At 37.3% G+C, this 25,671-nt stretch overlaps 1 protein-coding gene across 1 annotated transcript; it reads right to left on the bottom strand.

Moving 5' to 3' along the window:
* Positions 1–958: 958 nt before the first annotated feature.
* On the bottom strand, positions 959–25,588 carry LOC306852602 (dual specificity mitogen-activated protein kinase kinase 6-like). The gene is made up of 12 exons (XM_079389579.1): positions 24,425–25,588; positions 10,148–10,211; positions 9,877–9,925; positions 7,195–7,308; positions 6,159–6,278; positions 5,748–5,864; positions 5,538–5,589; positions 5,325–5,452; positions 4,150–4,227; positions 3,544–3,683; positions 2,530–2,575; positions 959–1,729 (listed from the first exon to the last, which is right to left on the bottom strand). Exons 1-12 carry the CDS (start codon positions 24,510–24,512, stop codon positions 1,652–1,654), a joined length of 1,074 nt encoding a protein of 357 aa, XP_079245705.1. The 5' UTR covers positions 24,513–25,588; the 3' UTR covers positions 959–1,651.
* Between the last annotated feature and the right edge of the window lie 83 nt (positions 25,589–25,671).

Raw genomic sequence — 25,671 nt, 5'->3', positions numbered from 1 at the left:
GATTACAGGCAAATCAGCAGTGTTATCAATTCTGTATACAGTGGTCACAAGACAAAACAAACCAAAAGAAAAAATAAAACCCACACACACACAGTCATACACATTCATCATCTCCACCTTACAAAAATGATACGAGAATAAAACCAGAAGCCCAGAAAGCAAAGCAAAGCAACAGACCCCCCCCCACTACTATCTGAAGCCTGTGGAAAGCAAAGCATGTCTTATGACACAGCAGCGTGGGTTTTGTAGTTTGTTTTAATGCAGGTGTTTTTTTTTCCTTTTCTTTTTTTCTATAGAGAGGCACAAAGTCAGGCTTCCGAGTCACAGTGAGGCTTTGAAAGAAGTGTCAGCTACGCGTGTTCAGACCTTTATATAACGCTCACATGCAGACACTTACACACACATGCTCTCACAAATGACCACACGCTCATACCTGCACACCACCTTAAAATTAAAAAGAAATTGTCAAGTTTCCAATGAGAAAAACAGCAGTTACAACACATACAGAAACTGCAGAACACCTCATTACTGTTAATACATATGCACTGTGTATAATAATAATAATAATAAAATAATGATAATAATTATAATAATATAATCATTTCCAGTTGGATTGCAAAAGACTGAGAATTTTTTGATTGGCTCAGAACAAAGAGGTCTAGATGTAGCCAACAGACTTGGATACCTTTTGCCCAAAATCACCTTGGTTTAGACGAATAGCATATAAAGCACAAAAGCGTTTTCTCTCTCTCTCACACACACACACACACACACACAGTTCATGGAGGGTATGTGAAAAGCAGTCTTTTCACTTCTGGCCATTAACATCTGATTTAGGGACAGCTCTGTGGGCCTAGACCCTCACTATAAAAACAGCATTTATAAACTGATCTGAGATTAGCCTTCAGTGAAACAAATCACCAATCTGTCTTTGCAAATTCAAGAAAAAAAGAAAGATGCTCCATTCATCCACTTTAATAACCATCGCTCCTTACAGCCAACACAGATTATTGTCCTCCTTTAACAAATTTAAGAAATATTTTGAGTATATATACATATCTAGATAATAGATAAATATATCTATACCACTCTCTCTCTTTTAATTTTTTTTATATTTTTTGAAGAACCGGACGTTGTGGGGGTGGGTAACATTTCTGAATACTTTAAGAATTACAGTGAGGTGCCACTGGGGAAACTCAACAGACATCTATAACAGACCCACCTGATGCTAAAACTGCTTTTTGGATTGAGAGGTAAAGCTGGAGGAGGACTGGGTTTGAACAATTGATGAAGTTTGACTTGGGACTGTAAAACCTTTTTTAATGCACATGTATGCACATACAGGCAGGTGAAGAATTCACACACACACACACACACACACACACACGCGCTCGTTCTCGCACAAGCACCCACACATACATGCACACACGCGCTGAGATTCCCGTCCCATGCCCTACTCCGTGTTTTGCTAGGAAACGGCCCGCCCACCCTCAGTTTCGGTGTTCTCTCCCCCAGACCCTCTTGAGTGCCTGTGCACTGTTGGCTGCTGAGGTGGGCGTCTTACAGGTGTTTGTCTTGCTATTGGTGCTTTTTCTCAAATAGTCCCGTCTCCCCCCGCGGCAACACATCAGATTTGCCGAGAGGGACGTTCTCAGTCCCCGAGGATGCTCTTCACAAAGCTAGCGACGTCGGTGTCTTTGGAGTCATGGAGGGTGAAAAAGGGATGTTGCTGGGTGTGGAAAAGATTTGAAACGTCAATATTGTGCCAAATTATGTGTTCAGAGAAAAAGCTACATTTATGTATATTTCAAAACAAAAAAAGTGTATTAGTGTAATAAACAAGTAACATGGACCTGCTATGTTAAAATATATATATTTTAAATTATATATACACTATATTGCCAAAAGTATTGGGTCACCCCCTTCTAATGAACATGTTTGACTACTTTAGTAATTTCTATGAGTACAAATCTTAATGTTTATGTATATAATGATATTCTAGGGAATTGTGTGCTTCTAATTCTATAGCAACAGTTTGGACAGGACCCTTTTCTATTCTAACATGACAGTGCCTCTGTGTATAAGGCACGGTTCAAAAAGACATGATTGATTGAGTCAGTGTGGAAGAACTTGACTGGTCTGCAGAAAGCCAAGTCCTGATTCCAGCTGAACACCTCTGGTGTGACTTTATCTTGAGCCAAAAACTCATCACCAAACGAGTATAGTGTATTACACTATACACTAGAGTAATTTTCCACTTTTTTTTTTTTTTAAAGGTTTTGCAAAACCTGTTTTTGCATTTAAAATTGTTTTTATTGCGTGTGCATATGCGCATATATATATTTATACACACACACGCTTATTTTTTAATATTCACAATAATTTTAGATTAAACAAGTCTAATTGCTGTCATCAGCCAAATAGAATCAGATGGGAGAAGGTTCAAGTTTGCATCGAAAGCACAAGTCTGACACCTAAAGGCCAATCCAGGGAAGTGAAAAAAAAAAAAAGTTTCAGCATCAAACTCACCATTAGTTCTGTGTAAGTCGGTCGCTCTTGGGAATTCTTCCTTAAGCTGAAACACAACCAGAGAAAAGCAAAGCACATATGTTAGAAACGCAAAACGAATTAGCAGAACTGCAGCAGGAACACGCAAAAACCTCAGGTGGCCTCAAGTACTTCCCCTCACAATGTGACACAGAGGATGCAATCAGGGTTTCTACATCCTGTTCACTTTCCTACCACACAATGTAGAGTCCAGGTATGTATAGAGAATGTGTGTGTGTGTGTGTGTGTGTGTGTCTTATGCTACATTTAAATGGGTGTTTTCACTTTCACGAAACATTGTGGTGTCAGCATTGTTTCGGAGAAATGCACTTGCAGTCACAAGTAAAACATCATGTGTCAATTTATAGGCCTCATTTACATATTAATATCCATCACGGGTGATGCAATCCCAAATGTGTATTACGGATCTAACACTCATTAACACTGACGCATCCTGGAGAGAAAGGATTTGGCAAGTTTAGTGATGGATGATTTATGCTACTGTTCAAATGTTTGAACAGTAAAAAAAAAAAATATGTTTTTGAAAGAGACCACAACAAAAACAGTAATATTGTAAAATATTTGTTACAATTTCAAATAACTATTCTATTTTAATATATTTTCAAAATGTAATTTATTTCTGATAGTAAAGCTGAATTTTCAGCAGCCATTATTCCAGTGTCACATGATCCTTCAGAAATAATTCTAATTTGCTGATTTGGTGCTCAACAAAATGTTTTTTCTAAATAAAGCGATACATTCATTTTGGATAATGTAAAGTCAATTTTACTGTCACTTTTGATCAATTTAATGCACCCTTGATGAATAAAATTATTTAAATGTCTTTTCTTTTTTTTTTTTAAGTACCTCAAACTGAACTTTTTTATTTTTTTGTCAAGTACTTTTTGTATTTGTGTTGCAGCCAGTGAAAGTTGGCAGTCATTACTGTTGTACTCTGGTGTGTAAGTGTGCAACTGTGCGTAACAGCTCGCCTACCATTTTGACGTGAAGTCCACAAACTTGGGTGAGAATCGGTCTGCAGGCAGCTGGGGTGACGGCTCTTCCACCACCTGCTTGAGCTGCTGAAATGGCGTTCCCCATGAGTCATAGGGAAACCGCAGAATGGCCAGCTCGATCTGACAAAACAAAAAAAACACGTCACAGCACAACCATCACAAACCATAAAGTGCCATGCAACAGAGGAAGCAGCAGTGATTTGTTTTTATTGTAACTATCAGTAAATAACAGAGACATTTTTATGGATAATTTACAAACACTTATTTTAAGTGAAATTGAATCATCACTGAAGCTGGACAAGTGAACCTGTTATTCATATAAATGTAAATGCATTTTACATGTGTAAGATTTTATCCATAAATACTGAATGAAGTTGTTTTATATTACACATGGGCCTTAATTTTTTTAATCAAATTTAAACCTCAACACATTAGCTATAACAAAAGTATGTCATTAATTGTGAATAAATATTTTAAATAAACTGACAGCCCTAATATTAATACATACATTTTGAGTGCAATGCATGAAGTGTTACAATTAATCAACACCGAAATGTAAAAAATATACAAGGTCATTCAGACGTACCATTGTGATTCCTAAACTCCAGATATCGGACTTGACATTGTAGCCTTTCTGATTGGTCTCTGGGTTGATTCTCTCAGGCTGTGAATGAGAAAGAAATATGACTGATTAATATGATTGTGGGCAAAAGAGGAAGTGTGGTTTAATAAGTAGACTAGAGAGATAAGCAAGCCTGAGAAAGTGCTATAAAAAATAATTATTCCATATTAATTCTATACACTTTTGCTCATTTACAAGTCTCTCATTTAGATGTATAACATTCACAGCTATATGCAGTGCTACATGAACACAGGCTGTGAAGTGTGTGGACAACTCTCTAGAGTATGCACACTTATCAATGTCTCAATATGTGTTTTTGAACAGCTCACGTCTAATTCATTACTGAGTACAGTAGACATTTTCATTATTTGTGTTTTAAGGCAAACAGTCAAAATGCTTGAAATATATATATTAAAAAAAATAATAATAATAATTTTGCAGTTTCACTGACCCTAAATATTGAAGTTGAAAAGAATCAAAGAAAATTGATCTTAAAATCTCAAAATTATTTAACAAATATAAAATATATAATTGATTTTTTTTATTGTATTAACCTGCATTAGACATACGTACATAGACAACATTTTGCAAAATAAGAAAAATCCATATTCTTACCCTGAATATTCAGATTCATTTAGAAATATATTGCATTAAATGTGAACAGCTCATGTCTAATTCATTACCAAGTACAGTAGAGAGTTTTATTATTTGTTTTAAGGTAAATAGTCATAACGCTTAAAATACCAAAATATATAAATAATAATTATGCCGTTTCACGGACCCTAAATGCTTATAACATTAAAAAGATAACAAAAGCTGACAATCTTAAATTTATTTAACAATAATATTTAAAAGACATCAAATAAAAACTGACCATTATAATTTAAATACTTAATGACAATTAACAAATATACATATATTTCTTATACATATTTTTTATTTTATTAACCTGTACAAACATGCAAAATAAGAATAAATAAATATTCCAACCCTAAATATTCAGATTAATTTAGAAATATACTGCAATAAATGTGTTTGTGTGTATTAATGTTAAATCACTAAGATTATGTACATGGGAAGAAAAAGAAATTCCAGCACTTTGAAAATTAAATATACAACTCTTCTTTCATCTTGCTTACCGCCATGTACGGCTTGCAGCCGGCGTCCAATGTCTTCGCCACTGAATCCACGAGGTACCCGCTGATGCCAAAATCACACATTTTCACCTGACCCTGCATGTTTATCAGGACGTTAGAAGGCTTCACATCTGAAAGAGGACAGAAAACGTGAAAATCAGTTGCCGGCATCATTAAAAAGCAAATGTACAACACTGTATTTGAGCTGCAGCTCACCTCTGTGTATCACTGACAGGTTGCTGTGGAGATGCTCCAATGCTTTCACGATCTGCAACGGGAATATAAAACATCAGGCTCATTACAGCTCTGCAGGAGTTACACAGCATTAAAATGATCGTAAATTGCTCAGGAAGTGGGCATGCAATTAAAAATAAACATTTGAAGCATTAAATCTGTATAAAAGACAGAAAATCAGGTGGTACATACAGAAACGGTGATCTTTCCAAGGATGTCCTCTGGGATGGTCATACCCTTCTCGTGCACCTGTTTATAGAACTTATCCAGAGAGGTGTCCATCAGCTCCATGCAGATCCACACGTCACCCTGACAACACAAAGGGCCAATCAGGTTAGAGCTGGGATAACTTCAGACATAACAACAACCTGACATAAAAATGAGACAGCAGGAAATGACTAAACACATTTCCATTGTAGGGCTTCCTGTGGAACTTTTCTTTCAGATCAAAGTACAATAGTGGAGTTAAGACATTGTAAGGACACAGATTCAGATAACTGGGCTTGCTCAGCCTTTAGTCTGTACAATTACCACTCTGTACTCTAGTATTAAAATAGCAACAAATGCTATCAGGTAAATGAGATGACTGTACATTTACTGTACCTCTCTGAACAGGGCTCCATAGAAGGTAACAGTATAAAAGCAGTCGACTGTTCTCATGGAGATGTCCAGATCCATTAGCAGCCGTTTCTGCTCCTGTGTGTTTACTGTGGCCCGGATTCGCTGTAGAATAAAATGGGTCAGGGAAACTAGCAATAATATTGTCAATTATGATAGTTTCAGTGCTGGATGCTGAAAAACACAGTGTTCAAAAACTGTTGAATACATACTGTAGTTACAGTTTTGTCTATTAATGTAATGTCACTATTAATATATTTTCTATGGGAAGGACACTTCAAATTGAGATGAATAATAATAATAATAATTAAAAAAAAAAACTGATGGTTACGATGGAATGGATAAGCCATTCAAAGCCGGTTCCAAGATAGTTGTAAGATGCTAATAAACACACTAGCCACACATTCCACCTTAATATGGCAAGCTTAGTACCGCACTAGAACCATATGACTTGGCAGAAAATTACTTTATTTCAGCAATTAAAGGGATAGTTCACCCAAAAATGATTTACTCACTCTCAAGTAGTTCCAAACCTGTATGAATGTCTTTGTTCTGCCGAACACAAAGGAAGGTATTTTGAAGAAAGTTTGTAACCAGGCTGTTTTGGGGCACCATTGACTTCCATAGTAGGGAAAAAAAATACTATGTCATTCTTCAGAATATCTTCCTTTGTGTTCAACAGAACAAAGACATTCATACAGATTTGGAACTACTTGAGGGTGAGTAAATGATGACAATTTTCATTTTTGGGTGAACTATCCCTTTAATGCTAACAAATTTAATTTGCTGACCTTGTTACTACAGTTTTACAAAAGCCATAAGTCACTTTAGGCTTACTGGTTTGTTATTACACTGAATAGCATTTTAAATACTGATGTGCGCTGCAAATATAATTAAGAAATACTAAGAAAATGCTACAAGTAGCACAACTAAATCTTGCCCGTTTCTGTTGAATTAAGACATTTAATTACAGCAATATTCCCCACATGAGTCTGGCTAGCATAGGCCTGCATGAACTCACCTTTACTGCCATTATTACGCCACTTGGGACGTGTCTCATCTTGTCCACCACTCCATACGCCCCTCGCCCCAACTCTCCAATCTGCTCCAAATCATCGGCCTTCACCACAAAGTTCTGTTCACAACATAAACACATCATATAAAGTTTATGAATGGTGAAATTGATGCACACACAGTGGCAGATAAAAGGAAACCAAGAAAAAAAAAAAAACGAAAAAAAAAAATGGATGGACAAAGAGGGGGAAAAAATTAAACCTGCATTCCAAACACAGTCTGAAAGACATCTAAAAAAAATAAATGGCACAAATGAGCATAAGCTGATTGTTTCCTATTAAGAATGGAAGCAAGCCATTCTTGATAACATTTTCCAATCCCTGTTTCAGCTCGCCATCACAACAAACGCCTTAAACCTGGAGGCAACAACAACCCGGTGTCCTGACATTCTATGCTTCCCGTCAGATTGTCCTACCAGGGCTTAGAGCGCATGCACACATCGGTATTGCGTCATTTTTGTCACGCTGAACAACACGCCCATATTTTTTTACTACTCGCGCGTGGATTTCTTAATGTAAGGTAGGTTTTTGACTATTTCTGTTAGTTTTATTATACCAAGACAGCTAGCAGTAATGAGAACTGTTTAATGTCACAGCACATTAGCTCAGCACGCATGAAAATAGCCTGCACACTTCTTAGATGTCGAGGTGCGTGCTGTTGTAATTCTGTAATACCATTGTAATGTATGTCATGTAGTATAGCTCTGTAGATGCTATCTAGGGGATAGAGGGGGAAAAAAAACAGTAGAAAATAAGTTGAAAGTGGCAGAAAGTAATGCAAGAGTGATTTATTTTCATTTCAGAACACATCTGAGATTGTATTTTTCATGGTGTGTATATTGACGTAGTGCATTATGACATGATCGCCCAATGAATTCATATGTAACAATTTAATGTTAACAAATTTGTTTATAGGTAATGCGGAGGAGTACTGTGTGGTTTGCAGCATGCTGGAAAACAACCCTAACAAAAGCATGATTGAAATGGTATACAAACAACATGAAACTACTGGTTTTTTTTGTTGTTGTTGTTTTCAGTGTGTGTAATTAATTGTCCTATTAAAAAATTTTTGCTCTTTAAATGAAAAAAAATTCATATTAATTGCAATTTGAAATATTTATACATTAATATTTAATATAAGTTTTATATTTTAGTTATACAAATTTACTAATATATTCATCAATTTTATTTTCAGGTACAGTGTGAGAGCTGCAATAGATGGGCACATTTTGAATGTTGCAAATTCAAAAAGAATAGCCTAAATGTGTTTGTGTAAAAAATGTGTGGGGAACAAATTAATTCTTTAAAAGAGTTTATGAGAGTATTTCCCTGTATGACTTGAATCGGATCATTCTGCAGCACTATGTGGTCTTATTTAGTTCATATTCCTATTAATAATAGCTGTTGTTTTTCATATTTTGTATTATGTGCCTCTGTGGTGTATGATTTTAAACTTTTAAAATGAATTCATGACTTGAATGAATTTTTCACTTTTTCATATTGTTCTGCGTTATTATACATAATCTCAATAACTAATCTTTCAAATTTATATTCAATAAAATTCAAATGTATATTATCATCTGATTTTTGGGTGAGTTTGTAACATCTGTCCAGGAACTATAGATTTAAAAACAAAAATCATCCTACCTGTTTATTCTATAGTGGTAGCACAATCTGACGAGGCATTTTGAGCTGTAAAATCATCCTACCTGTTTATTATATAGTGGTAGCACAATCTGATTATGTTCTTGGCAGTGTAAATAGACTACATCATTGCCTAATAAGAATCTACAGCAAAGTTACACTTAATTATTTCACGTAGTCACAGGCACGAAGCAGAAACCCGCAGTAGGATCTTTTGATGAGGTAGGATGTATCGATAGATATAGCTATAATTTTGCGCTACGGTAGGAAAATCTGGCAAGGTAGGAAAAATCGACAGAACACCGGCTCCTCAGAAATTCTTCACAAAAGCTTGTACGTTCCTATCTGACTTAATTAAAAAAAAAACTAGTAAGTTACATTTTTGGGTTTGGTTGTGAGACAAAAAGCCTTAATCTTTGCCAATGGAAAATTCCACTTATTTGATGAGTTTAAAATAAATATTTTTACAGCCTGAAAGGCAGTAAAGTACATTCCAGGCTGCCTACAATCAGACGTATTCAAAAGGGCTGTAATGTGCACTGGGCCATTCTGTACAACCCGCCGGTCTTTCACCGAGCCAAGCTTTTCATATCAAGCCCGGCACAGGAGTTACATCACCATAAAAAGCAATGTAAAATATGACATTTCAAAAGATATGTCTATCACCTTAGCACGGGAATGCAAATTAAAACAAAGCTTTGCATACAGGTGACCCAAGGACAGTTCCTCTCATATTGCTTTTTAATACAGATGAGGAAGAGATGCACGTGAAGTGAAACCACGCAGCATGAAATATTTCCTATAGAGGCTAGTTTTTTATTGCCGTGAACAGATTAATGCAGATTTTTTATCATTTAAAAAAAAAAAAAGCAAAAATGAAAAGTGAAAAACAATGTAATAGAAAACAGGAGACAAACAGGGTGAAAAAGTGTAAGATGAAGATACACAAGATTCTCCTCAATTGAAGAAAGGATGATGAAACGCACCTTATCTCCAATAGTAACACACGCTTTGGAGTCCAGGTCTCTCGGGGGTCTGCACAACAAAGAAATCTCATTGAGTGTCCTTGTCTGACACGGTAAATGACTTGCTAACTAAAGCCAGCCTTAATTATAAAATCTATTGTACTTACACACTCAGACAGAAGCATATAGTTTTAGCACCATTTATGAATATAAATGTGCTCTCGGTAACATCAAGAGAAGCATAATGATCTTAAAACTTAATCAGTGCACTAAAATCTGCATAAAATCTTACGTAGGAGCAGGTTGGGGTTTCTCAAACACCTCTTTTGGAAGCTTGAGTGGTGGCTTCTTTTTACCTGCAGAGGGAAGAAAAAAGAAAAAAATCATTATCATGCCCTTTTAAAAGATCCTTTTAAGAGAGAAAAAAATACGAATGTCTCGCAACAAAAGCTTTATGTGACACAAAAAACTCAAAAGGACTGTCTAAACAAAAGAGGCATTCTGAAACCGTCCCGATGGATATAGAGCCCTTTCCTTTATTTCTGCTCCCCATGGAATTGCGAGATTCCCTATCGGATGAGCACTTACGGTCAGACAGTGCAAGCAGCTCCAGATCCTGGCTGAGTAAATGTGAAAGAGCGAGAGAGTGCGAGGAGAGAGAGTGCAAGTGTGAAAGAGGGAGGTGAGACAGCAGGGCCAGGTACGTTCTCTCCATCAGGTGACCCATCATCGTGAGTGACACCAGAGCAGGGCGATCCATATACTTGATGGCACGGGAACAGCCCACACCCACCTGACTGACTCATTCCAGTCTTGCTAAAGGCAAGCAATAGGTATAATGTGCTCTGTATGAGATACTGCAATACATATCAACAGTTGTGCCTGGATAAGGACATCAGATGCTGTACTTCTGTAACAGTAAATGCTAAAAAAGAAGATCAAAGAATATCAGTCTCTGTGTAGCATCAGCAGCTCTCAATCTGGTACCTAAATGCTGTCTGACTCATAGGCATCTGCGTTTTAATGCTTATGCATGTGTCTGCGTATAGTCTGAAAAGGTTCATACGTCATAAATTCATTAAAAGTAGTTCTAATTAGCTAGCTGAAATTTTAAAACAATGTTTAATTCAATGTAATTTATTTTAATTGAAAATGAATCAATAAATAAAGAGTGTCATTAGCGTTCAGATTTAGCTTTTCAAATAAAGTTTAATTGCATATTAGTTTTTGCTGTTGTTGTTTTTGTTTTTTACATTTACTGAGATGGTGATGTGAAACTTGTTACAGAATTTGAAGTATTAAAGCAGAAATGTGTTATTTCTGTGCTACACTACCAAAAAAGAATTGATAAAATAATAAAATAAAAACTAAATAAAATGACCAAATAAAATTGATATTTAATCAAAATAAATAAATAAAAAAAATTGATAAAATAAGAAAATAAATGACCAAATAAAATTTAAATTGAATCAGATTGAATCAAATGGAATCAAATAAAATCAAAATCAGGTTGAGGCAAACTTTCAGTGTATGGATGCTCAAGCAAACAGAATAATCTTTTGAAAGCAAGATAAAGCCACAGTAGGAAGTTTAAAGCTACGTTACAGGTTAAAATTTCTGAGCCACTACCACCAAAACAAATGGGTAAAATAATAAATATTTTTTTAATTTTTTTTTAAATAAGTAAATTATATTCCTTAAGCACAATGACCAAACTGACCCATGTGCTAAAAAAAAAAAAAAAAAAACACACGCCAAAAAACAGAAATGGAAAGAGCACTTCTAATCTCATATGGCAACTTAATAAAATGAAATAAATGAAAATTTGAATAAATTAGGGCTGCAACTAACAATTATTTTGATAATCGATTAGTTGGCCGATTATTCTTTCGATTAATCGGATTAAAAAAATATTGACCAAAAAAAACACTATTCCACATTCTGCCCAATGTCCTTCAAACAAACGTGACAACTGAATGCTATGAAAACATACAGTGCTTAATTTATTAGACCACTTATCATAATAAAGAGAAAACATATTTTAGAAATTTGTCAAAAATTTGTTTAAATTTAAAAATGTTATTGTCATTTATTGGACATAATAATAAAAAATGTCCTCATAACAGCTTGCATTCTTGCTGGTATTGTTTATGTACTTTTTGACTGCAATTGGGTATCGAGAAAAAAAATACTCAAATAAAAAATACAAAAAAAAATAAGTGCTCTGGTTTTCTTTCATAGATAACAGCAATAATGATATTATAGCATTAAAAATAGCCTACTACTGTTACTAAAGAGCTTACACATATTGGAGTACTAACCAGTACAGAAAGCCGAAAAATGATTTTGGTTATCACCAATACTGTTACTTTAGAGCAGCAGTGGCACAAACCTTACATAAACACATTGTTAAACTTACATAAATTTGTTAAGCATTGTAAAAATTGAATATAGTTTAAACCTCTATTAAAAATTAAAATAATAAAGATAATAATAAAGACGAATAAAAACACAAACTCAGTGTTAACCAACAGGTAAGAGTAATGTTCTGCAGGAACTACTTTGATCACAGTCACCTCGTCATTTCTTTATCCTGTAAAAGGCCGTTATGGAGCGTCTCATGTTTATATTCAGACAGACAATTACACGCTGTTATCCCTTTAAAGTTCCTACTCTCATAAAATATTTTAATTTATTTTAAACCTTAAATTAACTTTCAACAACAGATAATTCAGCACAGTGGATATGTTTGCGCTGAAAAGCCTATTAATTGTCTCCCTCTCTACTGTGTTCTGTCCGTCTGACGCGCGTGCGCGCGCCCGCCGCGCCGGCGCTCATTCGGTATTTTAAACTTAACACAGACTGTCAGGACGGACCTTTATGCAAAAATGGAAATGCTCGCGTGAATTTGTGGCATTTATAGATAAGGATATGACCGTAAACTGAACGTTTTTGCGCTGAGGACGCACACGCATCTGTCAAAGCGCCTGACAGGGCAAGCCATTACTCTTATGCATTAACTTAAAGCTTAAAATAAAGAATTATCATGTTTTGGGCAGCTTGGATCATTTGCTTCTCCGGCAGAATCTCATTCTGTTTCCTCCACTATTTTTAGATGCATTTTGTCCATAGAAATGCGTTATTCAGTGCCGTAATTTGACTAACCAGCTGAAGTTGGACGTGCACTGTGGGCAGACCCGATTAATCGATAATGAGAATCGTTGTCGATGATTTTCATAATCGATAATAATCGATTAGTTGTTGCAGCCCTAGAATAAATGTATAAATAATTATATGGAACATGGAAAAAACGTTTCCAGAACACTTCCCCATCTGCCATTGGCCAGCCAAACAGATAGTCCCGCCCAAACTCGTGTAGGGCTGCTCCAACAAACAGAGCGAAGCTGACTGCACAACAGAGCCACAGTGTTTAAAGTTTTCAGGACAATCAACACACAAATGGTCTAAATATAGTTAGTCTCATTAATCTGAAATAAGAGGAAGTATATTAGCAGCACACAAAAAATAAGTGAAGTGACATACTTGGAATTCGTGCTCTGCATTTAACCCATCCAACATGCACACACACAGCAGTGAACACACACACAGCAGTGAACACACACACAGCAGTGAACACACACACAGCAGTGAACACACACCCGGAGCAGTGGGCAGCCATTTATGCCGCGGCGCCCGGGGAGCAGTTGGGGGTTCGGTGCCTTGCTCAAGGGCACCTCAGTCGTGGTATTGAGGGTGGAGAGAGCGCTGGACATTCACTCCCCCCACCTACAATTCCTGCCGGCCCGAGACTCGAACCCGCAACCTTTGGATTACGAGTCCGACTCTCTAACCATTAGGCCACGACTTCCCCTTAATAAACAAGTAAATCCACATAATTTAACAAATATTTAACAGCTGCACAGATCACTACCAGAGAAAGAAACCCTTCAAAAGGTGTGGCTTCAAAAAAGTCCTGACCACACCATGAGCCCACAGACAGGAAACAAATGCAGAGACACTTCCCATATTGTCACAGTTCTACACAAAATACGAGCAGCTATTTGCCAGTGCAGCATGAGAAGGGGGTTGTGCATTGTCAACCTTCACCCACAGTCCTGTTGTGTGTCCGTTACTCTATTGTTACCGGCAAAAAAGTAGTTCTGAACCTCTCCCACCTGCCTTTGCATGCACAACAATAGCAACAGAAAGCTGACACTCAAAAAAAACTCACCAAGGACTCCAATCCCTTTTAAAGTGAGGGTACAAAACAACAAAATGGTCGCACGCCTCCTGCAGAAAGCACATCACTGATCACGACTGCCAAAATAACAATGCCCCAACTGGAAATCACTCCCTAGCAACCGACTCAAGCAATGTTCTGTGTTGAAAGCCCTAATCCTTAAAATCACACAGGCCGAAAACCGATAGCTTTCTTCAGGCTGCTCACATCAGTGATGTAGGGAAAAGGCTGATCTCAGTTACTGGACCTCCGTGTGACTTTGCTAACTTTGTGAAAACTGTTGCATAAGCTTTAAAAACAGCCACTTCAGGCACTCCAAATATAACAAGTGCCCTTCTGTGTCACAATGCTGCCTGTGAAAAGTTCCCGGTGTTGGTATTGACCACTGCAATTGTAGTCATAAAGAAACCGGAAGTTGTTCGTTTTGATCAAGAGTCTGCAATTAATGAGGCAGCATGAGCGAACGTTGGCGATGTGACAAAGCTGAGCCGACTAAAATGGTAAACAGTCCAGGACTATAGCGAATCCACAGCCTACAGCAATTTAAATGTGTCAATGTACAGACAAAACGTAAAGGGAGATGCAGAGGCGGCTCTATCTGCTGGAACATGTTCTGGCGTGTTCTACAGACTGAAGAAGCTCTTTCATCCATGAAAATAACCAGCGGCATCTAGAAGAACTAAACACATGCATGCAGATAAACACATATTGCATTTATTTTGGTCACATAAACGAACTCTGTTTGTAAATAAATTCTGCTCTTGAAGTGGTTGGCAATTATTGCTTGCATAACCGAGATAAATAAGGTTTCTTATTCAACAGAACCACTGTACAAAGTGCACAACTAAAAGACCATGTGAAGTTCAAACTAGGGCTGGGCAATCCATTGACTAGTCACAATATATTTGATTTGGATAGCATTATTAAATTAAGCGAGCAAATTGCAACAATATTATTGTGCATTAATTTAATTTTAAAAAAGCAAAAAAAAAGTTGGGATTCATTGATTTTGCATTTTACATTACTCAGTTTTTTTTTTCAAATATTAAAAATGTCAAAAATGATCAAGTCAAGTTTATGCCTATATTCCTATGCATTTGTTCTAAAACAGTAAGAACAAGTCTAGATCATTTATAACAATACTTATTTTACCTGCAATAAATGTTTTGAATGCAACAATGATTGCAAATTACTTTGCACAATGACTTTTGTTGGACAAATAAGTTTTGCATTTCCAAGTAAATGCATATAGATGCATCAAATACAGTGTTACTGTAGTAGTAGTAGTATATTTTATCCTATAGTATGTGTGTGTGTGTGTGTGTGTACATGTACACACACACAATAGACTATAATATACTGCTAATACTAATGTATCTCCCCCAGATGCTTGTAAATTCTTAAATGTTCATATATAATATATAAGAATACAATAATTGTGTTCAAAGGTTTTTTTTTTTTTTAAAGAAATTTATATTTTTATTTAGCAAGGGTGCATTGAATCAAATATTGTAAATTCCTTTAATGCCAATTTTGATTAATATTACAAAAGATTTCAAATAATTGCTTTTGAACTTTCTATTCATTTCAAATTCAATCAATGAGAAGCTTTACTTCCATTAATGACATTTTTTTTTAATAGATTTAGTTTACTATAACAAAATGCATTACATTCTTTTTCATGCAATTTTTTTATACTACTCCCAAGCCCAAGGTTGACCTAAAAACCACCGTTCCCATCGCAGTAAATAAGAAAGAAAAAAACAAGAAACCATACGTACACACTTAGGACCGAAAGCACACGATATCAGTACATGTGAAAGTGCTTGCATAGGGAGAACAAGATAGTGAGAAGAGGCAAAAAAGATCAATAGATTATATAAACCTGCAGTATTGGCAGGAAACAAAGGTATTGTTCAACAACTGCAGAAAGTAAATTGAGTCAACTTCATAACACAATTCACACACCTAGATTTGCAAGTATTATATTTTTCTATCATTTGAATAAGACTAATGTTGACTCAACATTAAGCAAGCAAACAGACCAATTCTCTTTTTTTGCTGAACTAAGCCTTCTAACGTAATGAAAAGCATACGGAGTCCAGGTATGTCAGATACGCTCGCAAAACCTTCAAGTCATGTTTGAATTAATCAAATGCCTAATTCATTGCTTCGTTCTAAACACAGAGGGTTTGGCACAGCACAGTCATTGCTAATGTCTGGCAGGTCCTTTAGGGCCAGGCCTCAGGTGACCGTTAGCAATGCGAATCAGGCACAATTGCTGTCGTGTTTTGGGCTGTGGTGTAACATGAACTTTACTGACCCCTGAGACCCCCCTAGCTGTAGCTTGCTTGCTCTGTGGTTGTCTGCCCAGGACCTTATCACAAAACCCAAGTCAGCCAGTTCTAGTCCTTCACTATCCCACTCACACACAGAATTCCAACAATCCCAAGAGTTTTTCAATGGAATTTCAGGGACCCGGAGGAGGGCCGGTGAATTAGAAAGACAGAGAGATGAAAATAACTTCTCTTGGGCTGCCGGCTGTTTGGTCCCTCTGACCGCACTGGCAGTTTGTAAGATACACCATACTTCCAAAGATGGCAGACCCTTTGGGTTACAGCAGCTGGGGACACTGCTTTTGAACCAATGCCGTCACTGCTTCTCACTCTGCATCCTCTGCTTTCCACTGACAGAGACAGTCCAGGAATGACAGGTCATCCTCAGAGACAGATAAATGCCAGTGGCTTAAATGTGCTTGCAAAAAAAAAAAAAATATATATATATATATATATATATATATATATATATATATATATATATATATATATATATACTGCCATTCAAAGGTTTTGAGTCAGAGAGATTTTATTTACTTATTTATTAGAAATTATTCTCAAAAATCTGTTATATACATACAGTGCCCTCCATAAGTATTGGAACAGTAAAGACAAAATTGCTCTGTTGGCTGTGGAGTCAAGACATTTACAAATATGATTAAAAGATGAATATGAGACAAAACTACAGAATGTCACATTTTATTATTATTAACAGTTTCAAAACATATGTTTTACCAAATAAAAAGAACAGCACTTTTAGAGTTCATCCCACTCATTGATGTGGGCATAAGTATTGGGACAGTTGAACATAAGGCAGATATAAAAGATTAAAAGCTATTATTTAGTTGCAGATCCCTTGCGCACAATCACAGCAGTGAGTCTGTGACCCATAGACATCACCAGACTCTTGGTCTCATCCTTTGAAATACTTTTCCCAGCCTTTAATGCAGCCCATTCCAATTGTTGCTTCAATCGAATTTAAATCTGGAGATTGACTTGGGCAATCTAAGACTTTCCATTTCTTTGCCCTTATAAATTCCTTGACTGAACTAGCAGGGTGTTTTGGGTCATTGTCCTGATGCAATATGAAGCACTTCCCAATGAATCTGGTGGCATTTTCTTGAATATTGGTAGGCAAGATGGTTTTGTACCCTTCCAAATTCATTCTGCTACTGTCATCATACATTAAGTCATCAGTAAAGTTGAGAGAGCCTGTTCCAGAGACAGCCATGCATGCCCATGCCATGACACCACCTCCACCATGCTTTACAGATGAGGCTGTATGCTTGGGATCATTTGCAGTTCCCTTTTTTTCCTCCACATTTTTGCTTTCCCATCACTTAGATAAAGGTCCATCTTCATCTCATCGGTCCATAAACACAGTTCCAAAACTCTTCTGGCTCACCTTTGTGCTTTTTTGCAAACTCTAATCTTGCCTTTCTATTTTTGGTGCTGGTCAGAGGTTTGCATCTTGCTGTGTAGCATCTGTAATTCTGTGTCGAAGTCTCCTGAGGACAGTAGATTGTCAGAGCATCACCCAGCTTTCTGGAAGTTGTTGGTGATTTTACAGACACGTCTTTTAGGGTTCATTTTCACAGCTTTTATGATTTGTCTGTCATCAACTACTGTTGTTTTCTCAGCCGATCAGGTCGTTGTTGGTTGCTGGTGGTTTCCAAATTCTTGATTTCTCCATGCCCTTTGTTTTTGCTAGAGCTCTAATTGACTTCCTCTTTTCTTTTAGCATCCAAATTGCTTGCTTTTCTCTCAAAGTCAGCTCCCTCATCTTCATCCTGGTTTGTGTGTGTCATCATCGAATACAAGATTCAGAATACAGAAGTAATGGATATAACTGATACAACACATTCCCTGCTTTTAATATCTGAAGAATTAATGCAACAGGACACAGCTGATCACTTAGAAAGACCGCGAGGCAACTGTTCCAATAATTTTGCTCACATCAGATATAGGGGGATGAAACTCTAAAAGTATAACTTCTTAGCTGGTAAAACATCTATGTGTTGAATCACCCAATAATAAAATGTGACATTCTGTAGTTTTGTCTCATATTCATCTTTTAATCATATTTGTAAATGTCTTGACTCCACAGCCAACAGAGCAATTTTGTCTTTACTGTTCCAATACGTTTGGGGGGCACTGTTTTATACATATATTTCTTTCATAGAAATGCATTTTTTATTCCTGAAAAAAAATTGTTCATGGTTCCCCAAAATATTTCAAAAATATTATAAATTAAAAACAGCACAGCTATTTTCAACATTAATAATAAGAAATGTAAAAAAAAAAAAAAAGTTTTTTAGTGTGTATATCAAGGCCTTTAATAATAAAAAATATACATAAAACTGAAACAACTAAACTGAAAATAAAAGAAACTCATTTTTTGGATGTGTGCTGCAGTACTGAAAACCTCAGAGTATTTACAAAAATGTGATTTTATGTAAAATATGCATCTGAATGGCAGGGACCACAGAGGGAGTGCACAAGCTAAATTGGGAGCACTTCATACTAAACGCTTTAAGGTAGATCATACAGCTTTGTGTGGTTTGCAGTGTGAGCTCTGACAGACTGCTTGTTGAGAGATGTTTTCCACAGTGTATAACTTCATACTGATAGATTACTGTAAATGTAGATGTTATAAAAATCTAACAGGTAATTCCATTTAACAAAACAGTTTGTTCTAACAGCAACCATGTCGCCATTACATTTGTACACTACTGCACACGTGTCTGACTGAAAGTGTGCATATGCATCAACCAGATGGATGCCGTTTGTGATAGAAGCCCAGTCCAAATCAGCAACACTGGCTCAATAAAACCAACCTGTTTGAAAACAGTTGTTTCTGGAAGCGCATTTGGTGATATTAGTGGCACATAAATTCACTTTTAAGTGCAATCTAATAATCTGCATGCACATATATTGCATGCCACCATTTTAGATGGATGCAGTTTGTGATAGAAGCCCAGTCCAAATCAGCAACATTGCCTCAATGAACGAAGCTGTTTGAAAACAGTTATTTTTGCAAGTACATTTAGTGGTTTTAGTGGCACATAAATACCTTTAACTACAATCTAACCATTTTTGCATGCATATTACAGTCGATGGATTCAGCTTGTGATAGGGGACAGCTATATTTGGTGATGTGGTGTCACATAAATCTACTTCAAATTGCAATCTAATAATTGTGCATGCACATTCTGACAGTTAAACTCTAGAATGAAATAAGCCATGATGTTTTGATGATATTCTCCTCCAAGCATGGGAGGATACCAGGAGGCGTCCCAATTCCTCGATGCACGATCCGGCAGAATTAGAGCAAGGCAAAATGCTACCAGAGGGTGGAGTCCTCAACCTGTTGACACTCAATCTCTGCCCTGGCATCTTCCACGAAACACTGCCGCAGTGACACTAAGTGGTTTGTATGTGATGCAAAATCTTTTATTCAGCACTTTGCGTAATTGGTTGTGACATACACCATTTTGAAAACCAAACAGAAGTGTTAACAGTAAATGAGGGCATTAGAGACCAATGCAACTACTATGTAAGGTGTTCATCTTACCCTTGTACGAAGAAAAAGACGCCACCATTTTAAATGCAATACACAAGTTGTAGCCTTTGGCAAATTATTCCAAAACATAAGAAAACAAAACATATTGAATGTTACTAGCTTTATTATGAAATCTGTAAGGATTTAACTGAACCTGAAATTTCATAAGTGTCAATTTGAAAAGAGACCAGCATTACAAGAAGAATGTTGCACCGCAGTCTTGTCATTTGTAGAAAGACATTATTTCCTGCATGTGAGAGAGTTTTATACAACTGTGCATGTGGGGCCAAGTAAAGTCTGCTTTAATATCTAACACATTTTGGCTTCATTGGATGACAACAGAAAGCTGTTTACTGCCCCCTGCAGAGAAGGGGCATGCCTTGGGTGTTGTAAATACAAAATCTTTTTTTTTTTTTAAGGATAGATGACGTACTCACTCTCTACAATAGCATAATCATCTGGAACTTCATTTTGGTGCAGGATTGTGGGATTCTCACACAATTGAGTCATTCATAATGTAGGAAATTTCTGCACACATTCTCTAGAACATATAGATTAGAAATCATAAATTTCATTACAAACATTAAATAACTTTTGTCTGCACGACTAATTCCGCAATTACAAATGACACATTTTTATGCTTACTAAGGCTGCGTGTATTTGATTAAAAATTAATGATTTGATCATACAGTAAAAATAGTTTTGTAGTTTAATATACTTCCAAATGTAATTTATTCCTGAGATGTGATGGCGAATTTTCAGCAGCCATTATTCCAGTCTTCAGTGTCACATGGTCCTTCAGAAATAATTCTGTTTATTTGATGCTCAAGAAACATTGATTGTTATGTTGTAGTTGTGCTGCTATTTATATTATGGAAACTGATAAATTTGAGGATTCTTTAATGAAAGCATTTATTTGAAATAATTGGTAATATTATAAATGCATTTTAAGTTTGAACAATTCAAAGCAACCTTGTTTAAAAAAGCAAACAAACAAAACTATATCATTCGGATACATTTTTTCCATCAATAAATGCAGTGTAAAAATTCTGGATTGATTTAAAAAAAAAAAAAACACCAACTGCTTTTCACCCCAACATGAGGCATCTAAGGAGGTAACCTCAGCCCTTTCTAGACATGCATTTCACACCCTGATTGCAATAAGCTAAAGGCAGTCCATTCTTGTAAAGCAATACTGTTAGTAATGCTATGGTAAGAGACACCCTGGCGGCCTTCAACAGAAAACCCTAAAAGTGGTCAATTATTCAGAAGTCTGCAATAAGGTGGATCAATGTCAGAATGCAGTTCCTGCGACCCAGCATAGCTCACGGCCCACAGGAGAGACAGAGAGAGAGAGAGAGAGAGAGAGAGAGAGAGAGAGCGAGAGCACGAAAGAGAGAGAGGGAAAAAAACAAAAACAAAGACAGACAGAGAGGGGCCTCTAGACAGGGCCTCCCAGAGAGCCAACAGAGTCATCATATGGTCACTCCCAAGCGATTCAGCAGGAGGACACTCCCAGGCCTGACATTACCCCATTAAAAACAGCTTAGCTGCTTAAAAAAATGCATGCAATGTACTGCTTTCGTTGATATAGAGACTGGGATGCAAGCTTGCCAACGTGCAGACTGTGATTTGCATGCAAGTATCTAGTGGAGATTTCATGCCCTGAATTGCAGCTTGCATAAATTCATGCAAAAGCATGCTGGAGAGATGGAACAGCATTGTTGTGCTCTCCACGCACACAGATGAAAAGTGAAAGGTCTGGGGGGGATCAGCTGCACAATGCTTAAAACAATCCTCATGCTATTGCATGAAAACAACACAGCAAGGCTGGACGGTCACCAACAATTGAGCTGTCGCAAATAGGGGATTTAGTATCTCTGTGGTCTATTAGCATGACAAACGTAGCAATTGCACATGGCAGCAACACGCTGCATGGTTGCATGGCAGGGACATCAATTCGCTCTGTACGACACTGGGGCCAGTGCAAACTCAATGAACCAGGGGCCAACAAGCACAATATAGACCCCTACTGATGTAAGCAGGGCTCCTCTTCCAAGAAATCGCTTCCAAACAGGAAAAGTGTCTACCTGTGCAATGCATCCACTTAAAAGTGATTGTTTCCAATCAGATTTATAATCTGACTTTCAGTTTTCATTCTGAACTATGCAGCTTTCATTCTGAACTTCAGCTCACAGTTTTAGTGTGCAAGTATGCATCATAAAAAAAACCAAAAAGAAAATTAAGCATAAATTCTTAAAGGAATAGACCATGCAAAATGAAAGTTCTACTCTCCCTTAGGTCAACCAAGATGATATAATATGAGCATCTTATCCATAATTTTGCTTTCTCCAGTGAAAAATTTGTTTCGTCTTGATCAGGAGAGAAATACACACAGATCAAGCAATGTTTAGAAGCGAAAACAGTCCAAATGTCCAAACCAACTTTTCATTATTTATAACTTTTGTTTTCCCCACACAAGAAAAATGCATAAGTTTTGGAAGTAGATTAGGGTAAGTAACAATGGGTGAACTATCCCTTTAGGGAGTAACAATACAATACATTTATATTTAAGTTTAAACTAGTTGCACTATCAAGCAGCCCTTAAATATTGCCCTTCACAATCCACTACCTGCTCCTCGTGCAAAGGTAAAGTTGTGTTTGTTTGCATGACGGAGGCTTGGTTCATAAGGATTTAGTTCCTCAAATGTTCCTCAGGTGTGTCACGGTTAAGCAACAACACAATTACTGTTCTTTCAACGATACAAAAATCACCTCATTAGGGCGTCAGAGTCACACATTCCTCAACCACGCCTACTAATACATGATCCACGAGTGTTCTGTTCTCAAAATGTAAATACTCCTGCGCTGCAATCTGCCTCTCGACTGCGGTCACTGCGTGGATAGGAATGGACCCAGTATAACAGCTGCTGCCCATAGTTTTAATTTGGGCTTGTGCATGTACGTCAATTCAGCCCAAGGTGTGAGAAACCTCACACACGAGCTCTGTACAGTACTTCTGTGAAAGAGCAGGAACATTAGATATAAAGGCTCCATGGAGTGTAATTAACGGGTCTAACTAAGCATGCAGTGTTTTTGTCAGAATTATTATTATATACTTCTTTCGGAGCATGCATTCCAAAATTGAAATGGTAGGAAAGTTTGAAACGTGCACCAGTACCAAAGAGCACTATATACTTCAGTTTTTTTATATACTCGCATGAATTTTACTAGTCTGACTGTGCAAAGCAAATTGATAATTGTAAGACATGTCCCAGTTTACTAAAACGTCTGTAATTCTTTCTTATATTGAAATAAGTACTTTCAACATAGCACTGCAACCTAAAGACACTAAAAAATGGTCAAATCGACTATTACTTGCCATTTCTTTGACCATATGATGACAATTGCATAGCTAAAAATATGTCCATCAGCCAGTAATTTAACTTGTGTCACATCCTCTGTCAAATAATTTGGTGGGTCAATTTAAGAGCAGGGTCTGAAGCACACAAAGCTTCATGCAGTGGGGCACTGTAAGTGGAAAAGATGAAAATGCATGCAGCAAATTTGCATACAACGAGTATAATGATTGTGCATGAACAGGTGAAATGCCAGTAAAAGCCAATTTTAAAATATGAACAAGTAATCTTGGAATACAAAACAGTATTTTTTCTGCAGCTTTTGGCTCGAGGAGGGTTTGTGGATATTTGTGCATGGAGACTTGTGTAGCACATCTGAAGCCTATTCCTTTGCAGCAACAAAACTATATTTAGCCCCTTATTTTGCAGCCTCTACCTATGCATTACTGCTGGAACAAAGCTTGCATGACAGAGCGTCCGAATTATTTTCCATTGCGCGCAACTAATAAAAATTGTTGCATGCTCAACATGGCATGCAAGCAGGCTGTCAGGTCCCTGTTTCCCCATTGCACTTGCACACTCACCCGTCGGCCAAAGTTTCATGTTATCTAATGCACCTCGCATGCATCAACGCCAGAAGTTGTACGAACTAATCTAAACGTGCAGAACGAAGCCGAGGCCGTCATGACGTAACAATCGAACATTGTTCGAGAGAAAATCGCCTCGTGCGCGTGAATAAGTCGGGTGCGGACAGCGTTGCCATTGCACAATCACTTTTGCATTGCTGGCTAGGCAGTTCCGCAACGCGGAAAGAAGGCGTTTCTTTTAATAATCGTGGCACAACAATAATGCAAATAGCGCCTGTGCGAGTGTCTAAGGAGAGCATCGCCTTACCAGAAACTCTGCAAAAGGGCAGATCATTAAAACAGGAATTGCGACTGACCCTCGCGAGCCATCAAACTTTTAATGCACTGGCCACGATGAAGCTGCAGCCGTGCACTTTGCAAGCCATGCAACGCTGGCTGCATTTCCGAGGTTTTGCACGGATCGGTTGAGTAAAAAAAGCACCTACCTCCTTTTGGCACGGACATCTCGTCTTTTGGGTTGGGGGAAGGGGAAGCACAAAAGACTTTGCTTTCCTTGTCGCTCCCTCCTTCCATCTATCCCTCGCAGTGAGGCTTCAAGCGGGCTTGCTTGCAACAAAGGTGCAAAATACAAGCCGCGATCTTCATGCACTCGGAGCCTTTGGGCGTCGGGTAACTTGTTCTCCGTGCAAAGGCTGGCTCTTCAATTGCACGCAACGAAAACGAAGAGATTTCTGCAACCACTCTGCAAAGAAACCTCGGCAGGCACTTACATGATGGGCCAAGGCCAGCAGCTGAGAGCTCCTAACTTGGATCAGTGTGAGCCCCTGCTAACACACGTTCTTCCTGCCTGACGACGCCGGGGATCATGGGACTGGTAGTTTGCACGTAATTGCTGTGCGCCGGGGAAAAGGAGGAGCAGGCCTATGCTAATACGAGTCTCTTTCAGGCTAACAGACAGATTCGCTTGTGTATTTCAGACAGATAAGCAGGGCGTGAAGTACTTGAGGAAGTGTACTTCATCATTCAAGAGTCATTTCGTGAATTTGGAATCATTTTGAAACTCAGTATTTGATGACGGAAACGTTTTCTTTTGGAAATCGTTAGAAAATGAATCACCAGTTCTTGTTCCTGTTATGATTCTTTTGAACTATTTCAGTTCCACTAACAATTTTTTAATTTTTTTTTTTTTTGTAACATGTCAGATATCAACAGTTATTTGAAAAAAAAAAAAGTATGTTCTGTTTACAAAGACTTTTGGCATAAACGTGATCATTTTTTGTATTATTAATTAATATTTATATGCTGATTACAGCAAAACAAAAATTGTCATTAAATTCGTTTCGACATGACGTCCTGAATTTTTTATTTACAACCGCAACTGATTCATGAGTGTTTTCGAGTCACTTGAAAGAACCGGCTCGTAAGAGTCATTCGATCGGGAATCGGACTCCACTAGTCGCGCTGCGTGTAGTTGATTCACTTTAAAGAATCGACTCATTCAAATCATTCTTTCGTGAGTCGGACTACAGTCATCGTTAAAGAACTGGTTTATGAGAGTGTTTTGTGCACTGGCCGCAGATTCTGTCTTGTATGAGAATCTCTGTACGTGTTACACCCCTGCAGATAAAGGCACTCAATAAAACGTGACCTCTTAGTAGCTGTGTTGTAAAGAAGACCATAATGACCTTGTGTCTGAAGTCTTGTCTTTTTTTCCTTTACCCACATAATCAAT

This window comes from Barbus barbus, assembly GCF_936440315.1.
Source record: "Barbus barbus genome assembly, chromosome: 32".
NCBI classification, from domain to species: domain Eukaryota; kingdom Metazoa; phylum Chordata; class Actinopteri; order Cypriniformes; family Cyprinidae; genus Barbus; species Barbus barbus.
Note: the sequence above shows the minus strand (reverse complement) of the source record. Positions and strands in the feature narration are given on the sequence as shown.

Excerpts from the sequence above, each read along its gene's own strand:
- LOC306852602 (XM_079389579.1), bottom strand. The coding sequence starts at position 24,512 with ATGGAAGGAGGGAGCGACAAGGAAAGCAAAGTCTTTTGTGCTTCCCCT. Across the intron at positions 5,865-6,158 it reads ATGGAGCCCTGTTCAGAGAG|GGTGACGTGTGGATCTGCAT; the intron begins GTACAGTAAATG and ends TTGTGTTGTCAG. Across the intron at positions 4,228-5,324 it reads GCTGCAAGCCGTACATGGCG|CCTGAGAGAATCAACCCAGA; the intron begins GTAAGCAAGATG and ends TCTCATTCACAG.